This window comes from Argopecten irradians, chromosome 9, assembly GCF_041381155.1.
Source record: "Argopecten irradians isolate NY chromosome 9, Ai_NY, whole genome shotgun sequence".
Classification (NCBI taxonomy): Eukaryota; Metazoa; Mollusca; class Bivalvia; order Pectinida; family Pectinidae; genus Argopecten; species Argopecten irradians.
In genome coordinates this window covers 42,618,510-42,643,950 of record NC_091142.1, presented here as the reverse complement: position 1 = coordinate 42,643,950, position 25,441 = coordinate 42,618,510, and the positions used below count along the sequence as shown (strand labels likewise).

The window sequence follows — 25,441 nt, the reverse complement described above, 5'->3', positions numbered from 1 at the left end:
CGTCAATATATGTCTACAACCACTGGATACACGATTGTTGTTATCATGTCCGTTGTCAACGACTCATATATTGGTTTTTTTTCTAAACCATCTGGATACTCAAATGTAGTATTATCATTCTTGTTAACACTCAATATATGTCTGAAAAAACCTCTGATACCACAAATGTAGTTTATCATTCTTTATCAACACTCCATTATATGTTCTAAAACCTCTGGAAACACAAATGTTTATCATTCTTGTCAACACTCACCTTTTTGTCTAAAAGCCTGTGGATACACAAATGTTGGTAATCATTCTTGTTAACACTCATTATATGTCTAAACGCTCTGGAAACACATATGTGTGTATCCATTCTTGTCAACAACTCAATATATTTCTATACCTCTGGAATACACAAATGTTGTGTAATCATTCTTTGTATTATCAAACTCAAGTATATGTCTAAACCTCTGGAAAACACAAATGTATGAACTAATTCATGTAAACACTCAATATATGTGTAAAAAACACTGGAACACTCAAATGTTGAAAACAATCAAGTTAACACTCAATATAGGTCTAAAAACCTCTGGAAACACAAATGTTTGTAATACATTCGTTGTTAACACTCAATATATGTCTCAACAACCCTGAATCGTCAGCAAATGTATTTGTAATCATTCTTGTTAACACTCTATATATGTGTCTAAACCTCCTGAAACCAACAAATGTTGTAATCATTCTTGTTAACAGCTCCAATATATGTTCTAAACCTCTGGATACCAAATGTTGTTATCTTCTTGTAACACTCAATATTTCCCATCACTACAACCTAATGAACAGCCTGTTGTTATCATCTTGTGACACTCCGATATGTTAAACCTCTGGATACACATGTATAGTTTACATCATTCTGTCAACTGAGCATGTATATGTCCAGATAGATGGAGCTACTGGGCACTTCCTTTCCAATTCAACACTCAATATATGTCCAAACTGTAGACAACCCAGTTATCAGCTGGGCATACATCAATAATAGATCTTATGCAGCAGGAGTATTCTTGAAATCTATAGGTCTGAATAGATCTGGATACACAATTATTTATCTTATCTTTTCTTGTGATACATCAATATATGTCAAATAACTAAATCCAATAGAATCTAGACTACCCAGCACTGAGCCTGTGATACATCATCCAATAGATCTAGACTACCCCAGTCCACGAGAGCCTCATCCAATAGTGATACATCCAATAGATCTAGACTAGACTACCCAGTCACGGAGCCTGTGATACATCCAATAGATCTAGACTACCCAGCACGGAAGCCTGTGATACATCCAATAGATCTAGACTTCCCAGTCCACTTGAGTCTGTGACATCCAATAGATCTAGACTACCCAGCCACTGAGCCTGTGATACATCCAATAGATCTAGACTACCCAGTCACTGAGCCTGTGATACATCCAATAGATCTAGACTACCCAGCCACTGAGCCTGTGATACATCCAATAGATCTAGACTACCCAGTCACTGAGTCTGTGATACATCCAATAGATCTAGACTACCCAGTCCACTGAGCCTGTGATACATCCAATAGATCTAGACTACCCAGCCACTGAGTCTGTGATACATCCAATAGATCTAGACTTCCCAGTCACGAGCTGTGATTACACCAATAGATCTAGACTACCCAGCACCGAGCCTGTGATACATCCAATAGATCTAGACTACCCAGTCACTGGAGCCTGTGATACATACAATAGATCTAGACTACCCAGTCACTGAGCCCTGTGATACATCCAATAGATCTAGACTACCCAGCCACTGAGCCTGTGATACATCCAATAGATCTAGACTACCCCAGCCACTGAGTCTGTGATACATCCAATAGATCTAGACTACCCAGCCACTGAGCCTGTGATACATCCAATAGATCTAGACTACCCAGCCACTGAGCCTGTGATACATCCAATAGATCTAGACTACCCAGCCACTGAGTCTGTGATACATCCAATAGATCTAGACTACCCAGCCACTGAGTCTGTGATACATCCAATAGATCTAGACTACCCAGCCACTGAGCCTGTGATACATCCAATAGATCTAGACTACCCCAGCCACTGAGCCTGTGATACATCCAATAGATCTAGACTACCCAGCCACTGAGTCTGTGATACATCCAATAGATCTAGACTTCCCAGCCACTGAGTCTGTGATACATCCAATAGATCTAGACTACCCAGCCACTGAGCCTGTGATACATCCAATAGATCTAGACTACCCAGCCACTGAGCCTGTGATACATCCAATAGATCTAGACTACCCAGCCACTGAGCCTGTGATACATCCAATAGATCTAGACTACCCAGCCACTGAGCCTGTGATACATCCAATAGATCTAGACTACCCAGCCACACTGAGCCTGTGATACATCCAATAGATCTAGACTACCCAGCCACGGAGCCTGTGATACATCCAATAGATCTAGACTACCCAGCCACTGAGCCTGTGATACATCCAATAGATCTAGACTAGCCCAGCCACTGAGCCTGTGATACATCCAATAGATCTAGACTACCCAGCCACTGAGCCTGTGATACATCCAATAGATCTAGACTACCCAGCCACTGAGCCTGTGATACATCCAATAGATCTAGACTTCCCAGTCACGGAGCCTGTGATACATCCAATAGATCTAGACTACCCAGCCACTGAGCTGTGATACATCCAATAGATCTAGACTACCCAGCCACTGAGCCTGTGATACATCCAATAGATCTAGACTACCCAGCACTGAGCCTGTGATACATCCAATAGATCTAGACTACCCAGCCACTGAGCCTGTGATACATCCAATAGATCTAGACTACCCAGCCACTGAGCCTGTGATACATCCAATAGATCTAGACTACCCAGCCACTGAGTCTGTGATACATCCAATAGATCTAGACTTCCCAGTCACTGAGCTGTGATACATCCAATAGATCTAGACTACCCAGCCACTGAGCCTGTGATACATCCAATAGATCTAGACTACCCAGCCACTGAGTCTGTGATACATCCAATAGATCTAGACTACCCAGCCACTGAGCCTGTGATACATCCAATAGATCTAGACTACCCAGCCACTGAGCCTGTGATACATCCAATAGATCTAGACTTCCCAGCCACTGAGCCTGTGATACATCCAATAGATCTAGACTACCCAGTCACTGAGTCTGTGATACATCCAATAGATCTAGACTACCCAGCCACTGAGCCTGTGATACATCCAATAGATCTAGACTACCCAGCCACTGAGCCTGTGATACATCCAATAGATCTAGACTACCCAGCCACTGAGCCTGTGATACATCCAATAGATCTAGACTACCCAGCCACTGGAGCCTGTGATACATCCAATAGATCTAGACTACCCAGCCACTGAGCCTGTGATACATCCAATAGATCTAGACTACCCAGTCACGGAGCCTGTGATACATCCAATAGATCTAGACTAGACCCAGCCACTGAGTCTGTGATACATCCAATAGATCTAGACTACCCAGCCACTGAGTCTGTGATACATCCAATAGATCTAGACTACCCAGCCACTGAGCCTGTGATACATCCAATAGATCTAGACTACCCAGCCACTGAGTCTGTGATACATCCAATAGATCTAGACTACCCAGCCACTGAGTCTGTGATACATCCAATAGATCTAGACTACCCAGCCACTGAGCCTGTGATACATCCAATAGATCTAGACTACCCAGTCACGGAGTCTGTGATACATCCAATAGATCTAGACTACCCAGTCACTGAGTCTGTGATACATCCAATAGATCTAGACTACCCAGCCACTGAGCCTGTGATACATCCAATAGATCTAGACTACCCAGCCACTGAGCCTGTGATACATCCAATAGATCTAGACTACCCAGCCACTGAGCCTGTGATACATCCAATAGATCTAGACTACCCAGTCACGGAGCCTGTGATACATCCAATAGATCTAGACTACCCAGCCACTGGAGCCTGTGATACATCCAATAGATCTAGACTACCCAGCCACTGAGCCTGTGATACATCCAATAGATCTAGACTACCCAGCCACTGAGACCTGTGATACATCCAATAGATCTAGACTACCCAGCCACTGAGCCTGTGATACATCCAATAGATCTAGACTACCCAGCCACTGAGCCTGTGATACATCCAATAGATCTAGACTACCCAGCCACTGAGTCTGTGATACATCCAATAGATCTAGACTACCCAGCCACTGAGCCTGTGATACATCCAATAGATCTAGACTACCCAGCACTGAGCCTGTGATACATCCAATAGATCTAGACTACCCAGCCACTGAGCCTGTGATACATCCAATAGATCTAGACTACCCAGCCACTGAGTCTGTGATACATCCAATAGATCTAGACTACCCAGCCACTGAGCCTGTGATACATCCAATAGATCTAGACTACCCAGCCACTGAGCCTGTGATACATCCAATAGATCTAGACTACCCAGTCACTGAGCCTGTGATACATCCAATAGATCTAGACTACCCAGTCACTGAGTCTGTGATACATCCAATAGATCTAGACTACCCAGCCACTGAGCCTGTGATACATCCAATAGATCTAGACTACCCAGCCACTGAGCCTGTGATACATCCAATAGATCTAGACTACCCAGCCACTGAGCCTGTGATACATCCAATAGATCTAGACTACCCAGTCACTGAGCCTGTGATACATCCAATAGATCTAGACTACCCAGCCACTGAGCCTGTGATACATCCAATAGATCTAGACTACCCAGCCACTGAGCCTGTGATACATCCAATAGATCTAGACTACCCAGCCACTGAGCCTGTGATACATCCAATAGATCTAGACTACCCAGCCACTGAGCCTGTGATACATCCAATAGATCTAGACTACCCAGCCACTGAGCCTGTGATACATCCAATAGATCTAGACTACCCAGTCACTGAGCCTGTGATACATCCAATAGATCTAGACTACCCAGTCACGGAGCCTGTGATACATCCAATAGATCTAGACTACCCAGCCACTGAGCCTGTGATACATCCAATAGATCTAGACTACCCAGTCACTGAGCCTGTGATACATCCAATAGATCTAGACTACCCAGCCACTGAGCCTGTGATACATCCAATAGATCTAGACTACCCAGTCACGGAGCCTGTGATACATCCAATAGATCTAGACTACCCAGCCACTGAGCCTGTGATACATCCAATAGATCTAGACTACCCAGCCACTGAGCCTGTGATACATCCAATAGATCTAGACTACCCAGCCACTGAGCCTGTGATACATCCAATAGATCTAGACTACCCAGCACTGAGCCTGTGATACATCCAATAGATCTAGACTACCCAGCCACTGAGCCTGTGATACATCCAATAGATCTAGACTACCCAGCCACTGAGCCTGTGATACATCCAATAGATCTAGACTACCCAGCCACTGAGCCTGTGATACATCCAATAGATCTAGACTACCCAGTCACTGAGCCTGTGATACATCCAATAGATCTAGACTACCCAGTCCACTGATACATCCAATAGACTAGACTACCCAGCATGAGCTGTGATACATCCAATAGATCTAGACTACCCAGCCACTGAGCCTGTGATACATCCAATAGATCTAGACTACCCAGCCACTGAGTCTGTGATACATCCAATAGATCTAGACTACCCAGCCACTGAGTCTGTGATACATCCAATAGATCTAGACTACCCAGCCACTGAGCCTGTGATACATCCAATAGATCTAGACTACCCAGCCACTGAGCCTGTGATACATCCAATAGATCTAGACTACCCAGCCACTGAGCCTGTGATACATCCAATAGATCTAGACTACCCAGCCACTGAGTCTGTGATACATCCAATAGATCTAGACTACCCAGCCACTGAGCCTGTGATACATCCAATAGATCTAGACTACCCAGCCACTGAGCCTGTGATACATCCAATAGATCTAGACTACCCAGCCACTGAGCCTGTGATACATCCAATAGATCTAGACTACCCAGCCACTGAGCCTGTGATACATCCAATAGATCTAGACTACCCAGTCACTGAGTCTGTGATACATCCAATAGATCTAGACTACCCAGCCACTGAGCCTGTGATACATCCAATAGATCTAGACTACCCAGCCACGGAGCCTGTGATACATCCAATAGATCTAGACTACCCAGCCACTGAGCCTGTGATACATCCAATAGATCTAGACTACCCAGCCACTGAGTCTGTGATACATCCAATAGATCTAGACTACCCAGCCACTGAGCCTGTGATACATCCAATAGATCTAGACTACCCAGTCACTGAGCCTGTGATACATCCAATAGATCTAGACTACCCAGTCACTGAGCCTGTGATACATCCAATAGATCTAGACTACCCAGCCACTGAGCCTGTGATACATCCAATAGATCTAGACTACCCAGCCACTGAGCCTGTGATACATCCAATAGATCTAGACTACCCAGCCACTGAGCCTGTGATACATCCAATAGATCTAGACTACCCAGCCACTGAGCCTGTGATACATCCAATAGATCTAGACTACCCAGCCACTGAGCCTGTGATACATCCAATAGATCTAGACTACCCAGTCACTGAGTCTGTGATACATCCAATAGATCTAGACTACCCAGCCACTGAGCCTGTGATACATCCAATAGATCTAGATCTAGACTACCCAGCCACTGAGCCTGTGATACATCCAATAGATCTAGACTACCCAGCCACTGAGTCCTGTGATACATCCAATAGATCTAGACTACTACCCAGTCACGGAGCCTGTGATACATCCAATAGATCTAGACTACCCAGTCACGGAGCCTGTGATACATCCAATAGATCTAGACTACCCAGTCACTGAGCCTGTGATACATCCAATAGATCTAGACTACCCAGCCACTGAGTCTGTGATACATCCAATAGATCTAGACTACCCAGCCACTGAGTCTGTGATACATCCAATAGATCTAGACTACCCAGCCACTGAGTCTGTGATACATCCAATAGATCTAGACTACCCAGCCACTGAGCCTGTGATACATCCAATAGATCTAGACTACCCAGCCACTGAGCCTGTGATACATCCAATAGATCTAGACTACCCAGCCACTGAGCCTGTGATACATCCAATAGATCTAGACTACCCAGTCCACTGAGCCTGTGATACATCCAATAGATCTAGACTACCCAGCCACTGAGTCTGTGATACATCCAATAGATCTAGACTACCCAGCCACTGAGCCTGTGATACATCCAATAGATCTAGACTACCCAGCCACTGAGTCTGTGATACATCCAATAGATCTAGACTACCCAGCCACTGAGTCTGTGATACATCCAATAGATCTAGACTACCCAGTCACGGAGTCTGTGATACATCCAATAGATCTAGACTACCCAGCCACGGAGCCTGTGATACATCCAATAGATCTAGACTACCCAGTCACGGAGTCTGTGATACATCCAATAGATCTAGACTACCCAGCCACTGAGTCTGTGATACATCCAATAGATCTAGACTTCCCAGTCACTGAGTCTGTGATACATCCAATAGATCTAGACTACCCAGCCACTGAGCCTGTGATACATCCAATAGATCTAGACTACCCAGCCACTGAGCCTGTGATACATCCAATAGATCTAGACTACCCAGACACTGAGTCTGTGATACATCCAATAGATCTAGACTACCCAGTCACACTGAGCCTGTGATACATCCAATAGATCTAGACTACCCAGCCACTGAGCCTGTGATACATCCAATAGATCTAGACTACCCAGCCACTGAGCCTGTGATACATCCAATAGATCTAGACTACCCAGCCACTGAGCCTGTGATACATCCAATAGATCTAGACTACCCAGTCACTGAGTCTGTGATACATCCAATAGATCTAGACTACCCAGTCACTGAGTCTGTGATACATCCAATAGATCTAGACTACCCAGCCACTGAGTCTGTGATACATCCAATAGATCTAGACTACCCAGCCACTGAGCCTGTGATACATCCAATAGATCTAGACTACCCAGCCACTGAGCCTGTGATACATCCAATAGATCTAGACTACCCAGCCACTGAGCCTGTGATACATCCAATAGATCTAGACTACCCAGCCACTGAGTCTGTGATACATCCAATAGATCTAGACTACCCAGCCACTGAGCCTGTGATACATCCAATAGATCTAGACTACCCAGCCACTGAGCCTGTGATACATCCAATAGATCTAGACTACCCAGCCACTGAGTCTGTGATACATCCAATAGATCTAGACTACCCAGCCACTGAGCCTGTGATACATCCAATAGATCTAGACTACCCAGCCACTGAGTCTGTGATACATCCAATAGATCTAGACTACCCAGCCACTGAGTCCTGTGATACATCCAATAGATCTAGACTACCCAGCCACTGAGCCTGTGATACATCCAATAGATCTAGACTACCCAGCCACTGAGTCTGTGATACATCCAATAGATCTAGACTACCCAGCCACTGAGCCTGTGATACATCCAATAGATCTAGACTACCCAGCCACTGAGTCTGTGATACATCCAATAGATCTAGACTACCCAGCCACTGAGCCTGTGATACATCCAATAGATTCTAAGACTACCCAGCCACTGAGTCTGTGATACATCCAATAGATCTAGACTACCCAGCCACTGAGCCTGTGATACATCCAATAGATCTAGACTACCCAGCCACTGAGCTGTGATACATCCAATAGATCTAGACTACCCAGCCACTGAGCTGTGATACATCCAATAGATCTAGACTTCCCAGCCACTGAGCCTGTGATACATCCAATAGATCTAGACTTCCCAGCCACTGAGCCTGTGATACATCCAATAGATCTAGACTACCCAGCCACTGAGCCTGTGATACATCCAATAGATCTAGACTACCCAGCCACTGAGCCTGTGATACATCCAATAGATCTAGACTACCAGCCACTGAGACCTGTGATACATCCAATAGATCTAGACTACCCAGATCTACTACCCAGCACTGAGCCTGTGATACATCCAATAGATCTAGACTACCCAGCCACGGAGTCTGTGATACATCCAATAGATCTAGACTACCCAGCCACTGAGTCTGTGATACATCCAATAGATCTAGACTTCCCAGCCACTGAGCCTGTGATACATCCAATAGATCTAGACTACCCAGCCACTGAGCCTGTGATACATCCAATAGATCTAGACTACCCAGCCACTGAGCCTGTGATACATCCAATAGATCTAGACTACCAGCCACTGAGTCTGTGATACATCCAATAGATCTAGACTACCCAGTCACTGAGCCTGTGATACATCCAATAGATCTAGACTACCCAGTCACTGGAGCCTGTGATACATCATCAATAGATCTAGACTACCCAGCCACTGAGCCTGTGATACATCCAATAGATCTAGACTTCCCAGTCACGGAGTCTGTGATACATCCAATAGATCTAGACTACCCAGCCACTGAGTCCTGTGATACATCCAATAGATCTAGACTACCCAGTCACTGAGTAATGGAGCCTGTGATACATCCAATAGATCTAGACTACCCAGCCACTGAGCCTGTGATACATCCAATAGATCTAGACTACCCAGCCACTGAGCCTGTGATACATCCAATAGATCTAGACTACCCAGCCACTGAGCCTGTGATACATCCAATAGATCTAGACTACCCAGCCACTGAGCCTGTGATACATCCAATAGATCTAGACTTCCCAGTCACGGAGCCTGTGATACATCCAATAGATCTAGACTACCCAGCCACTGAGCCTGTGATACATCCAATAGATCTAGACTTCCCAGCCACTGAGTCTGTGATACAATCCAATAGATCTAGACTACCCAGTCCACTGAGCCTGTGATACATCCAATAGATCTAGACTACCCAGCCACTGAGCCCAATGATCTAGACTACATCCAATCTGTGATCCAATAGATCTAGACTACCCAGCCACTGAGCCTGTATGATACATCCAATAGATCTAGACTACCCAGGCCACTGACATCCAATAGAGTCTGTGATACATCCAATAGATCTAGACTACCCAATCACTGAGCCTGTGATACATCCAATAGATCTAGACTACCCAGCCACTGAGCCTGTGAGATCTAGACTACCCAGCCACTGAGTCTGTGGAACATCCAATAGATCTAGACTTCCCAGTCACGAGAGCCAGATCTAGAACTACCCAGAACCACATGAGCCTGTGATACATCCAATAGACTTCCCAGGTCACTGAGCACTGTGATACATCCAAATAGATCTAGACCCAGGTCACTGAGCCTGTGATACATCCAATAGATCTAGACTACCCAGCCACTGAGTCTGTGATACATCCAATAGATCTAGACTACCATCACGGAGTCTGTGATACATCCAATAGATCTAGACTAACAGAACTCTTTATAGACTTGTCTATGATACAACCCTTACCTATCTCTGTGACAGAACTCTTTATAGACATGTCTATGATACAACCCTTACCTATCTCTGTGACAGAACTCTTTATAGACTTGTCTATGATACAACCCTTACCTATCTCTGTGACAGAACTCTTTATAGACATGTCTATGATACAACCCTTACCTATCTCTGTGACAGAACTCTTTATAGACTTGTCTATGATACAACCCTTACCTATCTCTAAGAACTCTATCTCTGTGACAGAACTCTTAGACTTGTATGATACATTACCTATCTCTGAACTCTTTATAAAGACATTCTATGATACAACCCTTACCTATCTCTGTGACAGAACTCTTTATAGACATGTCTATGATACCTTACCTATCTCTGTGACAGAACTCTTTATAGACATGTCTATGATACAACCCTTACCTATCTCTGTGACAGAACTCTTTATAGACATGTCTATGATACAACCCTTACCTATCTCTGTGACAGAACTCTTTATAGACATGTCTATGATACAACCCTTACCTATCTCTGTGACAGAACTCTTTATAGACATGTCTATGATACAACCCTTACCTATCTCTGTGACAGAACTCTTTATAGACATGTCTATGATACAACCCTTACCTATCTCTGTGACAGAACTCTTTATAGACATGTCTATGATACAACCCTTACCTATCTCTGTGACAGAACTCTTTATAGACTTGTCTATGATACCTTACCTATCTCTGTGACAGAACTCTTTATAGACATGTCTATGATACAACCCTTACCTATCTCTGTGACAGAACTCTTTATAGACTTGTCTATGATACAACCCTTACCTATCTCTGTGACAGAACTCTTTATAGACATGTCTATGATACCTTACCTATCTCTGTGACAGAACTCTTTATAGACATGTCTATGTCTATATGATACAACCCTTACCTATCTCTGTGACTGACTTTTATTGACTTGTATATGATACAACCCCTTTACATATCTATGTGACAGAACTCTTTAGATGACTGGCTATGTACCTTTCCTTGTCTCAGGGGTCCAGACATCTTTATAGGGACATGTCTAATGGGATACCTCTTACCTTTCACTGTGACTGATAGACTCCTTTTATAACTTGTCGATATGATACCTTACCTAAACTCTGTTGAATGAAAACTCCTTTATAGAACATATCTATGGATACTAACCCTTTCCTAGACACAGTGGATCAAGAACTCTTTATTGGTAATTGTCTCAATGATACAACCCTTTACCTAATCAGCTTGTGAACGAGAACACGTTTATAGTACATGACTATTGATTCTACACATTACCTATTCATCACGTGAGCATGAACTATAAATTATAGGTCAATACTAATAGATATAACCTTACCTAATCTGACTGTGACATGAACTCTTTTGATAGAAATGTCTTATGATTACAACCCTTACCTATCTCTGTGACTAGAAACTCTTTATAGACCGCATGTCTATTGATACAACCCCTTACCTATCTCTGTGTGACAGAACTCTTTATAGACCAAAGTCTATGATACAACCCTTACCTATCTCCTGTGACAGAACTCTTTATATGACTTTGTCTATGATACACCCCTTACCTATCTCTGTGTACAGAAGCTCTTTATAGACATGTCTATGATGACACCTCCTTACCTTTCTCTGTGACAGAACTACTTTATAGACAGGTCTATGATACAACCCCTGGTACCTATCTTCTGTGACAGAACTCTTTATAGACCTTGTCCTATGATACAAACCCTTTACCATATCTCTGGTGACTGAACTCTTTATAGACTTGTCTATGATACAGACTCCTTACACTAGTCTCTGTTGACAGAAACTCTTATATAGGACATGTCTATAGATACAAACCCTTACCTATCTCTGTGAAGATCTTTAAAGCTACTTGCATTTAAAAGAAAAAAACCCTTACCCACTCTTTAACTCTCTTTATAGACATGTCTATGATACAAATAAGAACCTCTACCTATCTCTGTGACAGAACTCTTTATAGACATGTCTATGATACAACCCTTACCTATCTCTGTGACAGAACTCTTTTATAGACATGTCTATGATACAACCCTTACCTATCTCTGTGACTGACACTCTTGATAGGACCTTGTTCTTTGATACAACACCTTACCTATCTCTGTGACCTGAAGTCCATTTATAGACCATGTCTATGAAATAACAACTCTTAACTTATCTCTGTGACAGAACTCTCTTATAGTACATGGCTATGGTTACACTACCCTTAATACTATCTCTGTCTATGACATTGTCTCTTATGATACAACCCATTACCTATCTCTGTCTATGACAACCCTTAATCTCAGTGACAGATCTTTATAGACTTACCATTGTCTATGACATACAACCCTTACCTAGACTCTGTGACTATCTCTTTATAGACAATGTCTAGTTACCGTGATACATTCTCGGTGTACAGATTACTCTTTTTATAGACTGTCTATGATACAACCTACCTATCTCTGTGATCTTTACTTGGTCTATGAGACCCCTTACCTATCTCTGTGACAGAACTCTTTTATAGAATGTCTATGATTACAACCCTATACCTATCTCTGTGATCAGAACTCTTTATAGACCTTGCCTATGATACACTACCCTTACCTATCTCTGTGACAGAACTCTTTATAGTACCTGTCTACCCTTACCAATACTCTGTGACAGAACTCTTTATAGACATGTACTATGATACTTACCTATCTCTGTGACAGAACTCTTTATAGACATGTCTATGATACAACCCTTACCTATCTCTGTCTTTATAGACATGTCTATGATACAACCCTTACCTATCTCTGTGACAGAACTCTTTATAGACATTGTCTATGATACAACCCTTACCTATCTCTGTGACAGAACTCTTTATAGACATGTCTATGATACAACCCTTACCTATCTCTGTGACAGAACTCTTTATAGACATGTCTATGATACAACCCTTACCTATCTCTGTGACAGAACTCTTTATAGACTTGTCTATGATACAACCCTTACCTATCTCTGTGACAGAACTCTTTATAGACTTGTCTATGATACAACCCTTACCTATCTCTGTGATCTTTATAGACTTGTCCTATGATACAACCCTTACCTATCTCTGTGACAGAACTCTTTATAGACTTGTCTATGATACAACCCTTACCTATCTCTGTGACAGAACTCTTTATAGACTTGTCTATGATACAACCTCTTTACCTATCTCTGTGACAGAAACTCTTTATGGCACATGTCTATGATACACGTCTGTACCTATTCTCTGTGGGTCAGAAAACTCTTTGATAGACTTTGGCTGTTATATCACAACCACCGTACCTTTTCTTGTGACTGAACTCTTTATAGACATGTCTATGATACAACCCTTACCTATCTCTGTGACTGAACTCTTTATAGACATGTCTATGATACAACCCTTACCTATCTCTGTGACAGAACTCTTTATAGACTTGTCTATGATACAACCCTTACCTATCTCTGTGACAGAACTCTTTATAGACATGTCTATGATACAACCCTTACCTATCTCTGTGACAGAACTCTTTATAGACATGTCTATGATACAACCCTTACCTATCTCTGTGACAGAACTCTTTATAGACTTGTCTATGATACAACCCTTACCTATCTCTGTGACTGAACTCTTTATAGACATGTCTATGATACAACCCTTACCTATCTCTGTGACTGAACTCTTTATAGACATGTCTATGATACAACCCTTACCTATCTCTGTGACTGAACTCTTTATAGACTTGTCTATGATACAACCCTTACCTATCTCTGTGACAGAACTCTTTATAGACATGTCTATGATACAACACCTTACCTATCTCTGTGACAGAACTCTTTATAGACTTGTCTATGATACAACCCTTACCTATCTCTGTGACTGAACTCTTTATAGACATGTCTATGATACAACCCTTACCTATCTCTGTGACTGAACTCTTTATAGACATGTCTATGATACAACCCTTACCTATCTCTGTGACAGAACTCTTTATAGACATGTCTATGATACAACCCTTACCTATCTCTGTGACCAGAACTCTTTATAGACTTGTCTATGATACAACCCTTACCTATCTCTGTGACAGAACTCTTTATAGACATGTCTATGATACAACCCTTACCTATCTCTGTGACAGAACTCTTTATAGACATGTCTATGATACAACCCTTACCTATCTCTGTGACAGAACTCTTTATAGACTTGTCTATGATACAACCCTTACCTATCTCTGTGACAGAACTCTTTATAGACATGTCTATGATACAACTTTACCTATCTCTGTGACAGAACTCTTTATAGACATGTCTATGATACAACCCTTGTGACCTATCTCTGTGACCTCTTTATAGACTTGTCTATGATGTACCACAGAACTCTTTATAGACTTGTCTATGATACAACCCTTACCTATCTCTGTGACTGAACTCTTTATAGAGACATGTCTATGATACAACCCTTACCTATCTCTGTGACAGAACTCTTTATAGACATGTCTATGATACAACCCTTACCTATCTCTGTGACATGAACTCTTTTATAGACATGTCTATGATACAACCCTTACCTATCTCTGTGACTGAACTCTTTATAGGGACCATGTCTATGATACAACCCTTACCTATCTCTGTGACAGAACTCTTTATAGACATGTCTATGATACAACCCTTACCTAATCTCTGTGACAGAACCTCTTTATAGACATGTATATGATACAAACCCATTTACCTATCTGTGACAGAACTACTTTATAGACATGTCTATGATACAACCATTATACCTATCTTCTGTGACCCTGAACTCTTTATAGACTTGTCTATGATACAACCCTTACCTATCTCTGTGACAGAACTCTTTATAGACATGTCTATGATACAACCCTTACCTATCTCTGTGACAGAAATCTTTATAGATTTGTCTATGATACAACCCTTTACCTATCTCTGTGACAGAACTCTTTATAGACATGTGCTATGATACACCCTTACCTATCTCTGTGACTGAACTATTTATAGACATGTCTATGATACAACCCTTACCTATCTCTGTGACAGAACTCTTTATAGACTTGTCTATGATACAACCCATTACCTATCTCTGGTGACAGAACTCTTTATAAGACATGTCTATGATAACAACCCTTACCTATCTCTGTGACAGAACTCTTTATAGACAGTGTCTATGATACCTTACCTATCTCTGTGACAGAACTCTTTATAGACATGTCTATGATACAACCCTGATACAACCCTTACCTTTACTATCTCTGTGGACAGAACTCTTTATAGACTTGTCTATGATACAACCCCTTACCTATCTCTGTGAAAGAACTCTTTATAGACATGACTATATGATACAACTTTACCTATCTCCTGTGACAGAACTCTTTATAGACCATGTCTATGATACAACCGTTACCTATCTCTGTGACTGAACTCTTTATAGACTATGTCTATGATAACAACCCTTACCTATCTCTGTGACAGAACTCTTTATAGACATTGTCTATGATTACAACCCGTTACCCTTATCTCTGTGACAGAACTCTCTTATAGACATTGTCTATGATACAACCTTACTAATCTCTGTGACAGAACTCTTTTTTTATAGACTTGTCTATGATACAACCCTTACCTATCTCTTGTGACAGAACTCTTTATAGACTTGTCTATGATTACAACCCTTACCTATCTCTGTGACAGAACTCTTTATAGAACTTGTCTATGATACAACCTTACCTATCTCTGTGACAGAACTACTTTATAGACATGTCTATGATACAACCCTTACCTATCTCTGTGACAGATACTCTTTATAGACATGTCTATGATACAACCCTTACCTATCTCTGTGACATGAACTCTTTATAGAACATAGACATGTCTATGATACAACCCTTACCTATCTCTGTGACTGAAAACTCTTTATAGACTTGTCTATGATACAACCCTACCTATCTCTGTGACAGAACTCTTTATAGATTGTCTATGATACAACCCTTACCTATCTCTGTTGATCAGAACTCTTTATAGACATGTCTATGATACAACCCTTACCTATCTCTGTGACAGAACTCTTTATAGACATGTCTATGATACAACCCTAACCTATCTCTGTGGACCTCTTGTCTTTGATACAACCCCTTTCATATCTCATGTGGACTGAAACTAGACATAGGTCTATGATACATACCCTTACCTATCTCTGTGACAGAACTCTTTATAGGACATGTCTATGATACAACCCTTACCTATCAACCCTTACCTATCTCCTTGCGACAGAACTCTGTGACTGAACTCTTTATAGACTTGTGCTATGAACAACCCTTACTATCCTATCAAGAACTCTGACTTGTCTATGACAGAAACTCTTTATAGACATGTCTACCTATATGATACAACCACTTACAGCTATCTCTGTGACAGAACTCTTTATAGACATGTCTATGATATAAACCTTTACCTATCTCTGTGCAGACAGAGAACTCTTTATAGACTTGTCTATGATACAACCTTACCTAATCTCTGTCTATGATACAACCCTTACCTATCTCAGTTGACAGAACTCTCTTTATAGTGAACTGAACTGTCTATGATACCTTACCTTACTCTCTGTGAACAGAACTATAGACAATATCAACCCTTACCTATCTCTGTGACAACCCTTACCTATCTCTGAACTCTTTTTATGATAGACATGTGATCAGATCTCTTATGACTATGATACAAAACCCTTATACCTATCTCGTGTGACCTACCTTATCCTCTGTGAATGAACTCTGTGATACACACCCTTAACTATCTCTGTGACAGTATCAATGTTTATTATACCTTACCCTATCTCTGACAGATCTGTCTATGATACAACCCTATACCTATAACCATCTGGATCACCTTACCTATCTCTGTACTGAACTCTTACTATACAGACTGTCTATATGACACAACCCACTTACCTTTATAGGACAGGTATATGATACATAACCTTACCTATCTCTGTGACTGAACTCTTTATAGACATGTCTAATGATACAACCCTTTATCTATCTCTGTGGACTGAACTCTTTATAGACATGTCTATGATACACTACCTACCTAACTCTGTGACAGAACTCTTTATAGACTTGTCTATGATACAACCCTTACCTATCTCTGTGACTGAACTCTTTATAGACATGTCTAGGATACAACCCTTACCTATCTCTGTGACTGAACTCTTTATAGACATGTCTATGATACAACCCTTACCTATCTCTGTGACTGAACTCTCTTTATAGACATGTCTATGATACCTAACCCTACCTATCTCTGTGACAGAACTCTTTATCTGAGACCTTGTCTATGATACAACCCTATACCTATCTCTTGTGACTGAACTCACATTTATAGAGAGAACATGTCTATGATACAACCCTTACCTATCTCTGTGACAGAATACTTCTTTTAACTCTTATTGATAGACATTATCTATGACAGACTTCATAGACCCTATGATACCCTTACTATCTGTGTGACAGAACTCTTTATAGACTTGGCTATGATACATACCCTTACCTATCTCTTGTTACAGAACTCTTTATAGACCTTTTGTTCTATGATACAACCTTTCCTATCTACAGTAACGGAACTTTTTATAGTACGCATTGTCTATGATTAAACCACCTTACACTATTCTCTGGGATCGACGAAAAATCTTTATAGGACATGTCTATGATTAACAACCCTTACCTATCTCTGTGACAGAAACTCTGTATAGACCATTGTACTATGGATACAAACCTTACCTATTCTTGTGAGACTGATCTCCTTATAGACATGTCTACTGATTCATCCGCTTACCTATCTCTATGACTGAACTCATTTATAGCTCATGGCTATGATACAAAACCCGTACCCTATACTCTGATGACAGAACTCTTTTATAGGATTTGTCGATGATACAACCCTTACCTATCTCTTGTGACTTGCAAATCTTTATAGACTAAGTCTATGATACAACCCTTTTATTAATACCCTCTGTACATAGTAAAGTTTGTCTGCTATCTCTGTTTTACAATACCCTTAACTCTTTAGATTAACTTAAGTACTTAATAGTTTGGGGCAAAACATTCTCTAGATATTCCTGGTTTTATTAATACCCTACCTGTAAATATAGTACTAAGTTTGGGCCCTTAGAGTGTCTAATATGGTCCTGGTTTTATTATCTACCCGTAAAATACTGTGACAGTTCTAGATATATATTAAGTATGGGGCTCTAACTCTGTGACAGAATACTTTATTAATATGTGTTACCCTATTCCAAAGGTTCTCTAATTTTTTAATACCCTACCTGTAATATAGTAATTAAGTTTGGGCTGTAGGTTCTCTAGATATAGCCTGATTCAATATTTAATACCCTATCCTGTAATATGGGTTAAGTTTGGGTTGTAGATTCTCTAGATATTCCTGGTTTTATTAAATAACCTACCTGTAATATGGTGTTAAGTTTGGGCTGTAGGTTCTCTAGATATTCCTGGTTTAATTAATACCCTACCTGTAAAATCATATGTTAAGTTTGGGTTCGTAGATTCTCTTAGATATTCCCTGGTTTTATAATACCCTACCTGTAATATAGTATTAAGTTTGGGCTGTAGATTCTCTAGATATTCCTGACATGTTATTATTATACCTACCTGTATTATGGTGTTTATAAAGTTTGGAGAGATGTAGAGGTTCTCTAGATATTCCGGTTTTTATCACTAACCTACCTGTAATATAGTATTAAGATTGGGCTGTCATATTCTCTAGATATTCCTGGATTTATTAATACCCTACCTGTAATATATATAAGTTGTGGGCTGTAGATTCTCTAGATATTCCTGGTTTTATTAGATACCCCCTGTAAATAGTTATAGTATTAAGTTTTGGCTGTAGATTCTCTAGATATTCCTGGTTTTATTAATACCCTACCTGTAATATAGTGTTAAGTTTGGGCTGTAGGTTCTCTAGATATTCCTGGTTTTATTAATACCCTACCTGTAATATAGTATTAAGTTTGGGCTGTAGAGTCTCTAGATATTCCTGGTTTTATTATACCCTACCTGTAATATAGTATTAAGTTTGGGCTGTAGATTCTCTAGATATTCCTGGTTTTATTAATACCCTACCTGTCCCTGTAAAATATGGTATTAAGTTTTGGGTGGGTTTGTAGATTCTGGTAAATACCCTACCTGTAATAGTATTAAGTTTGGGCTGTAGATTCTCTAGATATTCCTGGTTTTATTAATACCCTACCTGTAATATAGTTATTAAGTTTGGGCTCTAGGTTCTCTAGATATTCCTGGTTTTATTAATACCCTACCTGTAATATAGTATTAAGTTTGGGCTGTAGGTTCTCTAGATATTCCTGGTTTTATTAATACCCTACCTGTAATATAGTATTAAGTTTGGGCTGTAGGTTCTCTAGATATTCCTGGTTTTATTAATACCCTACCTGTAATATAGTATTAAGTTTGGGCTGTAGATTCTCTAGATATTCCTGGTTTTATTAATACCCTACCTGTAATATAGTATTAAGTTTGGGCTGTAGTTCTCTAGATATTCCTGGTTTTATTAATACCCTACCTGTAATATAGTATTAAGTTTGGGCTGTAGATTCTCTAGATATTCCTGGTTTTATTAATACCCTACCTGTAATATAGTATTAAGTTTGGGTTGTAGATTCTCTAGATATTCCTGGTTTTATTAATACCCTACCTGTAATATAGTATTAAGTTTGGGCTGTAGATTCTCTAGATATTCCTGGTTTTATTAATACCCTACCTGTAATATAGTATTAAGTTTGGGCTGTAGATTCTCTAGATATTCCTGGTTTTATTAATACCCTACCTGTAATATAGTATTAAGTTTGGGCTGTAGATTCTCTAGATATTCCTGGTTTTATTAATACCCTACCTGTAATATAGTATTAAGTTTGGGCTGTAGATTCTCTAGATATTCCTGGTTTTATTAATACCCTACCTGTAATATAGTATTAAGTTTGGGCTGTAGATTCTCTAGATATTCCTGGTTTTATTAATACCCTACCTGTAATATAGTATTAAGTTTGGGTTGTAGATTCTCTAGATATTCCTGGTTTTATTAATACCCTACCTGTAATATAGTATTAAGTTTGGGCTGTAGATTCTCTAGATATTCTGGTTTTATTAATACCCTAGTAATATAGTATAAGTTTGGGCTGTAGTTCTCTAGATTTTGATTTTATTAATACCCTACCTGTAATATAGTATTAAGTTTGGGCTGTAGATTCTCTAGATATTCCTGGTTTTATTAATACCCTACCTGTAATATAGTATTAAGTTTGGGCTGTAGATTCTCTAGATATTCCTGGTTTTATTAATACCCTACCTGTAATATATAGTATTAAGTTTGGGCTGTAGATTCTCTAGATATTCCTGGTTTTATTAATACCCTACCTGTAATATAGTATTAAGTTTGGGCTGTAGATTCTCTAGATATTCCTGGTTTTATTAATACCCTACCTGTAATATAGTATTAAGTTTGGGCTGTAGATTCTCTAGATATTCCTGGTTTTATTAATACCCTACCTGTAATATAGTATTAAGTTTGGGCTGTAGATTCTCTAGATATTCCTGGTTTTATTAATACCCTACCTGTAATATAGTATTAAGTTTGGGCTGTAGATTCTCTAGATATTAAGTTTGGGCTGTAGATTCTCTAGATATTCCTGGTTTTATTAATACCCTACCTGTAATATAGTATTAAGTTTGGGCTGTAGGTTCTCTAGATATTCCTGGTTTTATTAATACCCTACCTGTAATATAGTATTAAGTTTGGGCTGTAGATTCTCTAGATATTCCTGGTTTTATTAATACCCTACCTGTAATATAGTATTAAGTTTGGGCTGTAGGTTCTCTAGATATTCCTGGTTTTATTAATACCCTACCTGTAATATAGTATTAAGTTTGGGCTGTAGATTCTCTAGATATTCCTGGTTTTATTAATACCCTACCTGTAATATAGTATTAAGTTTGGGCTGTAGGTTCTCTAGATATTCCTGGTTTTATTAATACCCTACCTGTAATATAGTATTAAGTTTGGGCTGTAGGTTCTCTAGATATTCTTGTTTTGTCTTTATTTCCTGTTCTAGTTTCTCTTTGTTGTCCTTGGCTTCCTTCAGCTTCAGGTCGAGACGTTTCCTCTGTTCCAGCTCCCAGTCTAGTCGGGCCAGCGTTCTCTGATGGGCGTCCGCCTGTGTCACCTCCTAGTAACACATAAAATTGTATCAAAATACAAGTGTACCATGTGATTAGTTTTTGTTTACTGCTCTTATTACAGCAAGGATCATTACAGGACATGTTAGGTTTAGGAGATGGAGGAAAACCACAGTTCATTGAGACAAAACACCGACCTACACACAGGTATCAGACCAGCGTGACTTCAAGCTTTGAAAGTCATGATATTGAATTAAAGTACATGTTATTTACACACAGGTTTCTATGGCTCATATAAGGAGCTACAGTGCTGGAGTATGTTCACTGTTTTATATGACATTTTTATGATCCCATGACATGTTATCTATACACAGGTTTCTAAGGCTCATATAAGGAGCTACAGTGCTGGAGTTAAAACTTGACACTGTACTGTTGGTCATTTTCCAGGGGTTGGTATGTTCACTGTCAAATGACATTGTTGTGATCCCACAAATAATAAGTGATGAATAAAAGGTTTCCTATTCTAAAACAAAATCACCATCTTTTTGACCTGCACAAACAATCTGCTATATAAAACCGTCATCAAATTGTTAACATATAAAATTTTGAACTAGATGCAATATGTGACACACATGTTTGAATCAATACAACTACAATGTATGTGATATTCATTAAAGCTAATTTTTAACTAGCAAGATTTTAAAGACTGTCATGCTGCTCATGCATCTGGTTTCAGAGTGTAACTTACTGGGCGTGATACTTCTTTCGGTGCATCTTGATAGAACTCTTCTTCAGATACCAGCTCTATCTCTTCATCTTTAGACCTGGAATGAGTAGAAAGTTTATCAATTATATACAGGTAGAGATATATATTACAGTTAGGGTAGAACATGGTGGGTGAAGCATTGCCCTCCTACAAAACATCCACAGCTTGACAGACCATACTGTTTTTCAGACGAATTGTGATAATAATTCTTACTTGAATTCTAGACAGCGTGTGATCTCTTTCTCCAGATGCATGGTCTCATACAGGAGGTTCTGAAGCTGTAGGTGGTACTGGTCAATCCTCTGTTTGGCCTGGAACACATCATGTGGATCTTAGTTTTACAATTACGGTATTCATTGATCAATGAAGTCATTATTAGTGGCTACACGTCAATATGTGTATCTTAATTCTGTCTTTGTGTAGAATGTTTTATATCTCCTGTCTTTGTTTGAACAATATATTTACCTCACTAGTGGCATCTCTCACTTTCTTACATCGCACGTGGGCCAAGCGATTCAGTTTTTTCAGAACAACAAACTGTAGAAGAGCATTTATCTTCTTTTCTTCAATTTCTTCAGACTGCAAAAAGAGGAAATGAATTTCGAATTATACAAAACATTTTTGAATATTCAAATGTTCATGTATATATGAAAACATTTAACTAAAAGTTACTTAAACTACATACAAACTGTACTTTCTATCTTTATTGATCACTATCATTAATTTGTTTGGCCTACATTTCTATATTTAGTCTATGAAATTGAACTTTTCTTATAACTGTGTGGTACCTGTATATATATAGAGAGATTTTAAAACAGCTTCATAAAAGCAAAAGATTTATTTATTACAAGATTTTTATTTTCATTTTTCTACATGATGTAACAGAGTGAGAGCAGAGTGTCACCAGCTGGATTTAAACACCTAACCCTGGACTTATGGTTCACAGTTCTTCCCACTAAAGCTAAAGGGAAATTCCACCTAGCACAAAGCTAGGCGACTGTATCACTATTTATTAGTGGTGTACTGATAACCGAAAACATCGATTAAATGGAGAAATTGATTCGATGATCTATTTTTCCTATGAAAAATCTATTTAAAATTTTTTCATTGAAATTGATTATTATTGTTAATGTGTTGCAAATGATCGTAAACATACATTGGTATTCATTGTTTTAATGTTGAAAAACCAAAATGAAACTCATTTTTCATGTGATGTTCTTTGTCACTTCACTTCGAGTCGACATTGAAGCGTGTTACACTCCTTACTTAATAATGGCTAGTGCAGTATTTTGAATCTGTGGTTATGTACAAAGAGGTCGACCGTGCATGCACTTATAGCGCTATGACAAATGCATATGGCGTCCGCCGGGAGAAACACTTTAGTTTTCACTTTTCGGCGAGTGGATGTCGCAGGCGTCATAAACTAGACAGAAACAATTAAATCTGACTCAACTATTTTTGAGATAACAATATAAATGCACTGTATAAGGAATATAATACAAGATGCATAACCAAATTTATTTGGATACATTCGTAGTCAATGTGATCGTCTGTATGACACAGGAATGGTAAACTTATAGTTGCAGAAATTTATTGAAATACTTTTATTCATAAAGTATAAACATCTTTTCTTTTATTCAAGTAATTGTTTACTAACCAAAATAACAATTTTTGATACACGTTGGTGAGAATTTTTTTGTTTTTGTTTAGAAGTTTGGGAAGTCTACTTAAACTTCAATTATTTTTAGCACATATTTTTACCGGCAATCTATCATCAATCGATGTAAGAAGGGACTGATAATCAATCTTTAATATTATAGTGATTCCCAGCACTACTATTTATAATTAAAACCTGCTACAATGACAAACATACATGATCTTTGCCCTTTTTTTCCTTCAGTTTCCTAATCTCTGTCATAGCCGTCCTTATTTCTTCACATGTTTTCCTGAAGGTTGTCAGGTCATTTTGTGGGTTACGACTCTCAACCTCTTCCTCCTCCGCAAAGAAAAGACCACTCTTACTTTCCTACAACAAAATATCACTGCATATTAAAGAGAAACATATCAGGATGAACAGGATTTAAAACAAAACAACACTAAAAATGAATGGCATTTGAGGCGAAATAGCCTGTTCCTTCCAAAACCACAATCAATGGTTAAACTCCAACAAGTTTACAGTACTGACAGGCGACCTGTTCTCGCCAAGTACCAGTTCTCGCCTGATAAATATTAACTAAATCATCTAACAAATGTTCTTATTATATACTATGCGAATGCAGGCATGATTCGAAATCCGAATCATCCTACACGTTGACATATCGAGAGAATATTGATCTAGGCTATAGGCCTATAAGAAGAATTACCTTAACCGTAGCATCACTTTTTATCCTCTTGCTGTCTCCTGATGCTGCAACAGATGACGGCTCTTTCCTTATCGTCCGTTTTCTCTTTATTTCAGTTTTCGCAGGTTCGCTGGCCATGGCGCCGGAAGATGCAGACAAAATGAAAGATCTCGCAAACGCTTTACTCGAGCGATGATAACTCAAGCGTCCGAAGGACAACGATCAGCAGTTTTACCGTAATCACTCAAATGTGCGTGCAAGCTTTGTTTGATTAGTTTAACGTCCTATTAACAGCTAGGGTATGCAGGTAGGGCGTTAGAATTGTACCTGCTGCCCCTATTGCATGATCGTAAAAGGCGACTAAATTAAGGATCTTATCTTTTCTATTCTTCCTAACTGACTTTATCCTTCCAATCTGATTAAAATACATATCCTTATTAACCCAATCGGATTAAAATACATATCCTTATTATCACTACGTTAAATAAAGATCCCTCTTATCAAACGTAGTGATAATAAGTATCTGTATTTTAATCAGATTGTTATCCTTCCTAATGCCTCCCTTGGCACCGCCTCACTTTTGGCCTTGAGTTGAGCGTTCG

General features: G+C 39.5%; 2 protein-coding genes across 2 annotated transcripts; one reads left to right on the top strand and one right to left on the bottom strand.

Annotated features, from left to right (window-relative positions):
- The first annotated feature begins 926 nt into the window (after positions 1-926).
- LOC138330784 (calphotin-like) lies at positions 927-9,917 on the top strand. Its single transcript, XM_069278304.1, has 4 exons — positions 927-1,056; positions 7,340-7,745; positions 9,287-9,525; positions 9,718-9,917. The coding sequence occupies exons 1-4, from the start codon at positions 927-929 to the stop codon at positions 9,915-9,917; spliced, it is 975 nt and encodes a 324-aa protein (XP_069134405.1).
- Positions 9,918-10,206: 289 nt separating this feature from the next.
- Positions 10,207-25,041, bottom strand: LOC138330783 (THO complex subunit 5 homolog). The gene is made up of 7 exons (XM_069278303.1): positions 24,861-25,041; positions 24,371-24,523; positions 22,963-23,076; positions 22,711-22,808; positions 22,480-22,555; positions 21,591-21,781; positions 10,207-10,339 (listed from the first exon to the last, which is right to left on the bottom strand). The coding sequence occupies exons 1-7, from the start codon at positions 24,975-24,977 to the stop codon at positions 10,207-10,209; spliced, it is 882 nt and encodes a 293-aa protein (XP_069134404.1). The 5' UTR covers positions 24,978-25,041.
- Between the last annotated feature and the right edge of the window lie 400 nt (positions 25,042-25,441).

What these genes read in the sequence shown, in the direction of transcription:
- LOC138330784 (XM_069278304.1), top strand. Translation starts at nt 927, where the DNA reads ATGGAGCTACTGGGCACTTCCTTTCCAATTCAACACTCAATATATGTC. An exon ending in AGTATTCTTGAAATCTATAG is followed by an intron (nt 1,057 to 7,339) that starts GTCTGAATAGAT and finishes TACATCCAATAG; the next exon opens with ATCTAGACTACCCAGCCACT. An exon ending in TACCCAGTCACACTGAGCCT is followed by an intron (nt 7,746 to 9,286) that starts GTGATACATCCA and finishes TACATCCAATAG; the next exon opens with ATCTAGACTACCAGCCACTG.
- LOC138330783 (XM_069278303.1), bottom strand. Translation starts at nt 24,977, where the DNA reads ATGGCCAGCGAACCTGCGAAAACTGAAATAAAGAGAAAACGGACGATA. An exon ending in CGAAAGAAGTATCACGCCCA is followed by an intron (nt 21,782 to 22,479) that starts GTAAGTTACACT and finishes ATGTGTTACTAG; the next exon opens with GAGGTGACACAGGCGGACGC. An exon ending in AATACTATATTACAGGTAGG is followed by an intron (nt 10,340 to 21,590) that starts GTATTAATAAAA and finishes GATGTATCACAG; the next exon opens with GCTCAGTGACCTGGGTCTAG.